Source organism: Haliaeetus leucocephalus, unplaced genomic scaffold, assembly GCF_000737465.1.
Source record: "Haliaeetus leucocephalus isolate CR32 unplaced genomic scaffold, Haliaeetus_leucocephalus-4.0 Scaffold161, whole genome shotgun sequence".
Lineage (NCBI taxonomy): Eukaryota > Metazoa > Chordata > Aves > Accipitriformes > Accipitridae > Haliaeetus > Haliaeetus leucocephalus.
The window spans coordinates 666,171-676,777 of NW_010972597.1; the positions used below are offsets into that span (position 1 = coordinate 666,171).

The 10,607-nt window shown below is 37.0% G+C and overlaps 1 protein-coding gene across 5 annotated transcripts in view; it reads left to right on the forward strand.

The window, feature by feature from the left end:
- SUV420H1 (suppressor of variegation 4-20 homolog 1 (Drosophila)) overlaps positions 1-6,490 on the forward strand; it is a 30,661-nt gene extending 24,171 nt beyond the window's left edge. For all 5 annotated transcript variants that reach the window (XM_010562542.1, XM_010562541.1, XM_010562543.1 and 2 more), the window contains 3 exons: positions 80-216; positions 2,808-3,004; positions 4,963-6,490. In XM_010562542.1, the coding sequence (XP_010560844.1) occupies positions 80-216; positions 2,808-3,004; positions 4,963-6,431 (1,803 nt within the window). In that variant the 3' untranslated portion in view covers positions 6,432-6,490. The remainder of the gene's footprint in view (positions 1-79; positions 217-2,807; positions 3,005-4,962) is intronic.
- Positions 6,491-10,607: the final 4,117 nt, after the last annotated feature.

A 10,607-nucleotide genomic window follows, 5' to 3' on the forward strand; every position in this document is an offset into this window, starting at 1 on the left:
TTATTCAGGTACTGTTCAACCTTAATGATTAACTTTTTTTTTTCTTCCCCCCTCCCCTTTCTGTTGTCTCCTTCCCCAGTTTGTATCAACGGGCAGAGATACAGCATGTGTGAAAGCTCTAAGAGATATTGAACCTGGAGAAGAAATCTCTTGTTACTATGGAGATGGGTTTTTTGGAGAAAATAATGAATACTGCGAATGTTACACCTGTGAAAGGTATGCATTGATGTAAATAAGTTTCAAATGGAATTGGGCATAGTCATAATATATTCTGTGAAACTTGGAAGTCCTTTATTATGAGTACTCAGATTTTTGGACACATTACAATTGCTTCCTAACTATTTGTTATAATGATTTTTTTTTTATGTTTTTACTGAACGGTCATGTTTCCTGAGAACTCCTGCATGCTGTTTTTCTTTTAATTCTCTGTTCTGGACATAGCCCAAAATGAGAATAATAAAAAAGAAGTGTAGATTCTTAAAAATATTTATACAGAATAAGGTAGAATTGGAAGGAAGAGCAGTTGTAGCTTCTACGAAGCCTTTAGCAACTGACCCCCAACTTTTGCTCTCTTTTGCACTAGAAAAAGTAAATTTTATTAATGTTTTCTATGTTGACCTGAAATTCTTTTCTGCTGGGAATGGGCAAAGTAGTTTTCACCCTATGGTACTAGAACTTGGGGGTTTGTGTACTCATAAAGATCTGCTGGTTTGGACAGTACTTGCCTATATCTGTCCATCGCACAATAGCAAAGTTGTTGTTATACTTGTTTTTCACCTGTGCTGCCCCAACCTAGTTTCTTCACAAAATCAGTTGAAAGAATTTCATAGTTGGTTTTTGCCATGTTGAAACTTCTGCTTACTGTGAGCATGGAGGCTCAACATCATATGTGAGAGCTTCACCTAGGTCCAAGAGGAACTACACAGAACCTATGACAGTTCTCTTACTGTTTCACCTAAGTGTGGAGAGAGAAGACCTACAAAGGACAAAATATTAACCATATTGAAAAATAGCTTTGTGCACCTACATATAAATAGTTTAAGAACCCTACCTTCATTTTTTACTAGCTAGTTTGGTCACTAACAATTCTTGCAATTCAAGGGAAAACCTTCTGGTGTGGACTTTCAAGCTCATATGCTGTTGGTAGATCATTCCAAGTGAAGGGTACAGTCTCAGTCTATCTAGAGAGCTGCTAGTAAAAATGTACTTCAGTCCTGGGAGGTGTTTAGTATTGAATAAATGGGCACCATGATTGTTCTTTCCTTGTTACTTGGAGTGATAATGTTTCTTTTTGCTCAAGTTCCTTTGATTGTTGATTTTAATGTAATACGGACATACTTTCAGGACAAACCAATTTTATGTGTCTGAACACTTTCACTAACTTGTCGTCTTTGTATTTTAAGTACAGGAAAGTGTTATATTTTAAAGCTAACGTTTGGGTAATTCTAACTTTAGGAATCTGTTTTTCGGTCACAAGGCTGTGTTACAGCAATCAAATATGAGAGATTTTAATTTAGCAGAGTTGAGCAAGGAAAAATTAGTCCTTACCAACACTGATGAGGCAACTGTCGCTTTGTACACCACAAAAAAAATCATCTTTAAGTGACCCGATTTTTGACTATGCTGTAAAGGGTGTTAATTTGTAATGTTAAACTGCTAAACTTCTAAGGATCTGTGGAGTACGTTTGGGAGTGTTGGCTCTGTCCAATTTTTTTTTCCAAGCCTCTGAAAGTCATCACCAAGAAAATTACATATCTTTACATATGTGCATGTACTGTTTTTAGGTGAGCCTGCTGTTCATGCTGGCTGACTGAGACAACTGAGCACCAAAGATGACATATCAGAAGACAGTTGTGGTTTTTCGTAGCACTATTACTTTCTGATCTAAAGTGGCTGTTGCTTGTGCTAGGTTCAATCTAGTATCTTAAGCTGCCTGTAATTTGCAGAATACAAAATAATACGGAAAGAACATTTCATATCAAACAAATACCAGTTAATTTGAGAACAAGTATTGTGTCTGCATAATAATTAACCTTGAGGAGCTTGAGAGCCTGTCTAATCTTTTTGGTGCACTTTTGGTTAAGTTCTGTAGATTTTCTTCCAGTACAACACACTGGAATCCACACCGAAGTTGTCTTTAGTAATTCTGCAGATTGCAAGCATACTGGATTATTAAAGAGTATCAAAGGAATCCTAATAGTAGTGATTGAAGTGCAAGTACAGGAATTATTAATCTTCATCCTTTTCTGTGATTACTTAGGAAAAAAAAAAGTTCTAGGTTTGCTCAGCCATTTCATTTTCATGGTAAATACATACATACTGGAGTCTTTCAGTTGCAAAGGAACACAGAAGTATGTGATAATTTTATTCCATTTTCTGTACTTTTCAACTCTTGCTGATGCAGTTAAGAAGCATTGTAACTGAAGCTGACATATTTGTACTAGCCTGCTGTGATTAGGAAAAAATTGAAGTTGTTATCTGAGCTAAGTAGTATTTTGAATGAGCATATTTCATTTTCACCTGTATAATTTGACTGTGAAATGATACTGAAATAGAAGTAAAGCAAGGGAAACCTACTTTTGCAACTTTTCTTCTTGCAAGAAATAAATGAAGGTTTTTTCTGCACATCTTACTAAAATGACTATATGGATATCCTATTAAAGCAGCCCACAAAATGCTAATAAATTCAGTGGTTATTGGTATTGTTTATCCAAATATACCTGGGATTCAAACTATTGTATATGAAACACAGTTCTAAGTTTATATTAAGAGTTATTTAATACATTGTGTCCTCTTTTTCTTTGTAGACGTGGAACTGGTGCTTTTAAGTCAAGAGTGGGATTGCCAGCACCTACTCCTGTGATTAATAGTAAATATGGACTGAGAGAAACAGATAAACGATTGAACAGACTTAAAAAGTTGGGTGACAGCAGCAAAAATTCAGACAGCCAGTCCGTCAGCTCTAACACTGATGCAGATACCACTCAGGAAAAAGCTAATGCAAGTAAGTAAGGGGAAAAGCTTGGAGTGCAGGATTAAAGGTTTCATAAAACCATTAAAAACTTACACTGTCATGGAATTTCTCTCTTAGTGTTGAGATGCATCTCAGATGCTGGTCTTAAGATTCCTGTATAAATTACAGTTCTAAAGGCAATTTAAATAGCAATTCACTTTTCCGTAAGTGTTTCAAGAACAAGAGGTTGGTGTGTTCTTGTTTTGTTTTCTTTTATTTATAACAAAAGCAAATAGCTAGTGTCATATTTCTGAACATGTCAGTTAAAGTTCTATCAGTAATGTATGTATTTCAAAATACTGTAAACTATCACATGCAGTAGCATAGTTTAGGAAAGAAAACTTACATAGTTTGAGTTATCTACATTCTGTAGGAAAACAGTTTTTAAATAAATACTCTTAGTAGAGATTATTAAACAAATAGTCATTTCCTTTAGAGATCCTTTAAATTGGGCAGCTATTCCCTCTCCACATCCAGGACTGATATAGTTCAGGTACCTATTCTGAAGTGAAAGTGCACAGTTAGTTATCTCGGAAGAAATTGGAAGGGATTTTTGTTTGTGATGCTCCTGAGAGACTTGTCTTCATGGAGTAGTGAGTATCATTTATTTACTTTTCCCCATTCCCCATGTCTGCCACCCTCAGTATAGGCAAAAATAAATAACTTAAACTTTGACTTAACTAGCAGACAGGTTTGGAGCTATGTAAAGTATTATGGTCCCATCTGGCTCCTGTTTGCTGCTGTGATATTTAAAAAAAAAAAAAAAGAAAAAAAGTTTCCCAAAACCCTCTTACGATCTCTAATTACAAAACTTTAGAGTTGCAGCTTTGCTTGGACAAAAATCCTTTTGCTTACCACAGTAGGTGACAGACAGCTGGATACTTGAAACTGAAACCATTTGTTGTGGTTTAACTCCAGCTGGCAACTAAGCACCATGCAGCCGCTCGCTCGCTCCCCCCTCCCTACCCAGTGGGGTGGAGGAGAGAATCAGGAAAAAGTAAAACTCTTGGGCTAAGATAAAGATAGTTTAATGGGACAGAAAGGAAGAAAATAATAATAATGAGGAATAATTAAAAAAGACAATAATAATAAAACATTACAATAATAAGAAGAAATTACAATAATAATAATAATAATAAAAGAATTGGAATATACCAAACAAGTGATGCACAATGCAATTGCTCACCACTTGCCAACTGATGACCAGTTAGTTCCAGAGCAGCAAGCCACTCCTCCAGCCAACTACCCCCTATTTATATACTGGGCATGACATTGCATGGTATGGAATATCCCTTTGGCCAGTTTGGGTCAGCTGCCCTGGCTGTGTCCCCTCCAACTTCTTGTGCCCCTCCAGCCTTCTTGCTGGCTGGGCATCAGAAGCTGAAAAATCCTTGACTTAGTACAAACACTACTTAGCAACAACTGAAAACATCAGTGTGTTATCAACATAATTCTCATACTGAACCCAAGACATAACGATGTACCAGCTACTAGAAAGAAGATTAACTCTATCCCAGCTGAAACCAGGACACCATTACAGTACTTAAGGTTTGGGGGGGGGGGGGTCCTCCCTCTGTAGGAAAAAATTCTGGGGTTAGTACTAGAGCATGCTGATCCTCAGATTTTTCTTCAATAATACTCACTAAAAACTGTGGACAATGTGGGATGGATTTTTTTAAAAAAATGGTAGAAGAAGAAATTAAGTAAAAACTAAACTTGGTATATTGGTGGCAGTGAGGGAAGGAATTTTAGGTGTACTTTTGACTTGTTTGACAATTCCTTTCATGTCGGAGTTGCAAGTTAAGCAGCTCGCTCCTTACTGAGTACTGTCTAGCATGTTTCACAGATTTTGATGAAGTGTTTAAAATAAATGAAATAACTGCAGTATTTGGGAGTGGGAAACTCAGGATAAAGCAGTGTCATAACAAAACCACTTTTTTCTTTTGCAGCTAACAGAAAATCTTCAATTGGCGTAAAAAAGAACAGCAAAAATAGAACATTAACAAGACAGTCTATATCAAGAATTCCAGCATCGTCAAATTCTACCTCATCTAAACTAACTCATATAAATAATTCCAGGGTACCAAAGAGACTGAAAAAGCCTGCAAAGCCTTTACTTTCAAAGATAAAGTTGAGAAATCAGTGCAAAAGGCCAGAGCAAAAGAACGCTTCTAGAAAGCTCGAAATGGGAAATCTAGTTCTCAAAGAGCCTAAAGTAGTTTTGTATAAAAACTTGCCCATTAAAAAGGATAAAGAATTGGAGGGACCAGTCAAAGTTGCAGTCTCTAGTGGATGCTTAACAAGGCATGCAGCAAGAGAACATAAACTGAATTCTGTGAAAGGTGCTCATGAGCATGGTGATATACCACCCTGCACATATATAACAAGGAGGTCAATGAGAACAAGGATGAATTTGAAGGAGACCTCTGACTTAAAGCTTGAACCAAATACATTGGATAGCTATAAGAATAATTTGACTGGAACGCAATCAGACATTTTAGAGCAGCAGTCTCATGTGGTAAATGAAAATAATGTGGCTCATGGACCATCACATAAAGGGGAGATTAGGTGCCAGAAAAGTGATGCAAGCATGTCAAAAAAGAAATCTCGACAAGGAAAACTTGTGAAACCATCTGCAAAAACAGAAGAAACTGATACTATGCACAATACACCTGTGAAAGATGAAGTACCAGATTTGATTAGTTCACATTCAGAGCTCGGAGAGAGGAATAATGTGGTGGACACACCTGTTGGCTATAAAGACTGTATCCCTGGATCTGGTGGCTGCTCTGTTGTAACATCTGACAATTTTAAAGCAAAAGACAGCTTTAGAACTGCAAAAAGTAAAAAGAAAAGACGAATCACGAGGTATGATGCACAGCTTATCCTTGAAAATAGCTCTGGGATCCCTAAACTGACTCTTCGTAGACGCCATGATAGCAGTAGCAAGGCAAATGACCAAGAAAGTGATGGAATGAATTCTTCGAAAATAAGCATCAAATTAAGTAAAGACCATGAAAAAGATAATAATTTATATGTAGCAAAGCTAAATAATGGGTTTAACTCAGGATCAGGCAATAGTTCAACAAAATTAAAAATACAGCTAAAACGAGAGGAAGAAAACAGAGGGACATACCCTGAGGACCTTCATGAAAATGGTATGTGTTGTAGTGAAACTCTTTCCCTTTTGGAGTCAAGAATGGAAGTAGACAATTATGGTCACTATGAAGAGGAAACAGCAGATGAATCCTCATCAGAAGAGGATGATGAAGAGGAAGATGACTATGATGATGAATTTGATGACTTTATTCCTCTTCCTCCAGCGAAGAGATTAAGGCTTATTGTTGGCAAGGATTCAATAGATATTGATATTTCTTCCAGGAGGAGAGAAGATCAGTCTTTAAGGCTCAATGCATAAGCTTATAGGTCGTAAACTGACCTGGATGTCATTTTTAAAAAAAAAAAAAATTAAAAATTTAAAAAAAAAATGGAAAAAAAAACAAAAACAAAAAACCCCACAACAAACCAACCCACAACAAAAAAAAAAAACAAACACCAAAAACAAAAATTCCATTTGATTATTCCTCAACTGAAGAACTTTCTGAAAAACTTAGTGGCAGCACTTCTTTATTGTCTATTCACCTATCAACGTAATATTGTAGAAAGTGTACAGCATACTGACTCTTCTTAAGTCTGATTTGTGCAGATTTTTATTGTACTTTTTAATAGCCTTCTTATGTGCAATTCTGAGTTAGAGGTAATGCTCTGTTGTAAAATAAAGGCTCAAGCAAAGTTATGAAATTGCATCAAATCTTTCCATGCAGGACAATGAGAATACAGTGTGGCTACATAATTATTTTTGATCAGTAAGAGCATTAGTTTGCTCTTATGATATTTGACTAAACAATTTGAAAAAATCATAGTAGCAGCATATTAAGGTTTTCTAGTATATGCTAATATCACCAGCAATGATCTACAGCTTTTTGATTTATTTGCTAGATGTTTTTTTTTCCCCCTTGGAGTTTGTCAGTTTTAACACTGTATGCTGTCCCAGACGTACTGTTTGTGGCCTTTGTTACAGTAGCAAACCGTTGGTTGGAAGTCAAATTGATTTCTTTAAAAAAAGAGGAAAAAAAAAAAAAAAGAAAAGGTGTTGATAATTTGCTGACTTTTTAGTACATTATATGTACAAGGGTAGCAGTATGCAGAATAAAAGTTTGGATATGGTGTATTTATTGCTTGTTATGTAAATTAAACACCTTGTATTTAACACTTTTCAATACTTTTAGATAAAATTGTTCTTTGCAAGAATGATTGGTGCTTATTTTTTCAAGAATTTGCTGTGAAATAATGTGATTACAACGGGCAACATTTATTCAATGAACTGCAGCTATCCTAAATTGGTTCTTCATATTTTTCTGTTGCACTTGTAAAATGCTACAAGGAATTTAAAGAAAATTATTCACTTTAACTTATGATAGTTTTATGAAATTAAAAACAACTAAGTCACAGCTTTTGTTCTGTGGTAACCTATAAATTGTTTGTCTTTTAAGAACCAGTTGTAAAAGACTGAAAAAATATGTATATGTTGTAAATATTTGTGTGTTGTGAGAAATTTTGTCATAAGAAATTGAGATAACTTGCCAGAAAGGTTTTTAAGTTTAGAAATACATCCATGCCAATAAAATAGGAAATTGTAAACCTAGTTTTAAACTCTGCATCAGTTGGAGTTCTTTGCTCATACGTAGTTCACTTAATATTTCAGAGTCTGCTTTATAACAATGAAGAGTATCAGGGCAATCTTTTGGCTCTTTTGTTTTTAATAAAAATGTTAGGAAACTTCTGGGCACAATGGACTTGTTTGTATGTATAAATCAGCTCATTTATAAGCCATTTTTTTGAAACAGGTCTAAAATGTCATAGCTGACTTAACTGTATAGCACTTTGGTCTATGGTATTTGTGTTTTTACTCAACCATGGATTAAGGTTTAGAGTTGTTTTTTGTTTTGTTTTTTTTTTAATCTAGGGGTGTAGAAACAGAATTCACATCATAAAATGTGTGCCATTGGATTAGTTGAATCCACTGTTAGCTGAACGGTATTTTTGTGTGAAGTCCAACCCTCTCTGCCCAGAAGAGCAAGAGCTTGAGTTACATGACCACTGTATTACCCAGTTGTGAGAGCATTAGTGGAAATGGGTGGGTGAATTTGCATGTGAGCTGATTGTAATGGTTTGGCCCATCTCTCTGACCCTCACAGAAATGAAGAATTTTTCCAAAGAAATCCTTCCAAATGCGTTTCAGTAATTTGTTAGACTGCGCATCAGCTCATGGAATCTACCTTCATCTCGCTTCCCTTCTGTATTCTTAGCAGAGAATTAAGTGTAGAATTAAACATAATACTTGTAACTTTGGTTTTTACAATGTCCAGTCTCTGTTAACAGCCTGCTGTGTCTCATGTATGGAGTATATATATTTTTAAAAAAATGGGTAGGTCTGTATGTAATGCACAATCTCTCCTGTCACACCTGGGCTTTTACTTCATGGAAGACTGAACACGAAAGCTTTGGTAAGTATGCTGACATTTTTGAGTACAGAGTCAGCTATGGTGGTTGTCTTGTGGGATTTTTAATTGTACTGTATCATATAAAAATGGGTTATTAAAGGTTGGGTTACAGGGAAGATAGCTGTGTTATTAAGGGCTTGCTTTGTAGTAGGAAGTTTACCAACAAACAGTTGATGACAAGTAACAGTAATACAGCTCTTTCCTCGAGAATTCACTTGCATTTTCACTGGGTGGTGTGCCCTGCAAGTATGTGCTGTATCGGCGAAAGAGGTGAAGAGCTGAAGAGAGCAGCTGCATGCTTTCTGTTCACTGCCTCGCAGATTATTCCTGGAGTGTGCTCTGGGATACCAGTTTCTCCTACTTTGCTCTGTAGTCAGTTTTTCTTGCAGCTGTTCTGTTTCCCTGCTGCTCCTGCTTGCAGACTCGTGCTGAATGATCCTCTGGCAGTCGTGGTGGTTCTAGGAAGGGGTGATTGGTTTGCAGAAACATCATTCACCTGGGCATTCGAGGAAAAGGGGTGCAGCAAGTACACATTGCCAGCTGTTGTTGGCATTTACTGACCAGTACGCTCAAGAGCAAGTTCAAGGGCTTGATAAACCAGCCTCAAGCAGTGAAAGCAGATCATGAAACAGGTAGGAAAGAAATTGGAAGAGAATCCTGCCCTTGGAGGCAGAAGCTTTTTGTCTGGAGTAGATGTTCCTACTAACTCATGGTTCACACAACCCGTTAATGAGAGCTGCTTTGCTTTTTCTCTGATGCAGAAGTAAGTAAAAGTAGCTCTTTGGGCATCGGGAACTCAGGATTGCTCTTGTTCATTGAACAACCTTCTTGGAGAATTTGGAACAAAAGCTTCTATTCGTTTCCAGGGTAGACAGGTCCATACTGATGTCCTGCTACACAGATTTTTTGGTGTTACAGATGCCTTCATTAAATGCATTCCCCCAAGTTGATGAGGTAGGCAGGGGTTGCACAACCTGTCTCTTCTGTCCTTATCCTGCCACAGAATTTTTTTTTTTCCCCACCATTTAGATGTGAATTGGTAGATTGTGCTGTTTCCCTAACCATAGTGGTAGGGGAATATGAATGTTTGTGTCACTTGTATGAGAACCTGACAACCTGGGGATGTTTCTTGCTGTCCAATTCAGATCACAAAGCACTGTGAAGTTAATAGTGACTTGGCTGTTGGGGACCCTGTGTAGCCTTTATGTCTCTCATTTCCCAAGATACTGGAGAGAAAAGTTGCAAAGGCTCGGTAGATTTAGGGTGACTGCAGCACATCTTTTAGTGGGTTGAAGAATGGGAGGAAGCGTGTTACGGATGGCCTGTGTCAGCTAGTTTTGTGTTACGTGTAACAGGGTGGCAGACTAAAAAAGAAGCATTACAACCGCCACAAAAATGGCAGGCTGGCTGTGGATCTTTGAGCATCCTGGCGCAGGCAGTGCATATTGAGCTGCCATGTAGTTGAGGACAGGTTTAGTATGAAATTTTGAATATTTGGGTAGCAGATGTAACTGATAGCTGACTTGCACCTTTGATGTGGTGAGTTAATAGGGTAGAGGCAAAGGTGTTAATTCTTTGTGAGAGGAAAACAAATACTGTTTCTTCACAAAACAGTGTTAAAAAATTGTGAGTGTTCTTTAAAAAAAATAAAAATGCAGTGAGCATATGAGAGGGAGCAGTCTTAAGCAGTCTGCTCAAGTAGAAGCTTGCACAGACTTACTGTACAGTAAAATCACTGCAAAATACGTTACAGGCTATTCAGTCTTACTGGTTACTATTCATGTCAATCCCAGAGAGACAGAAAAGGTAGTTACTCAGTGTGTTTCTGCCTGCCTTGCATAGGGCAGCCTAACCTTTCCCATGTCTCTTTCGAGTGAATTTTACATTTACATTAAATTTTACATTTATTTGAGGAGGAGTGATTTGACTGGACATAGCCAAATAAGAATCAAGCCTTTCCTGCTTTATGTGTACAGGGATGTTTCCCTGGACATTGAGGAGTTTCTAGAAAATTGCTTGTGCTGAGAAGC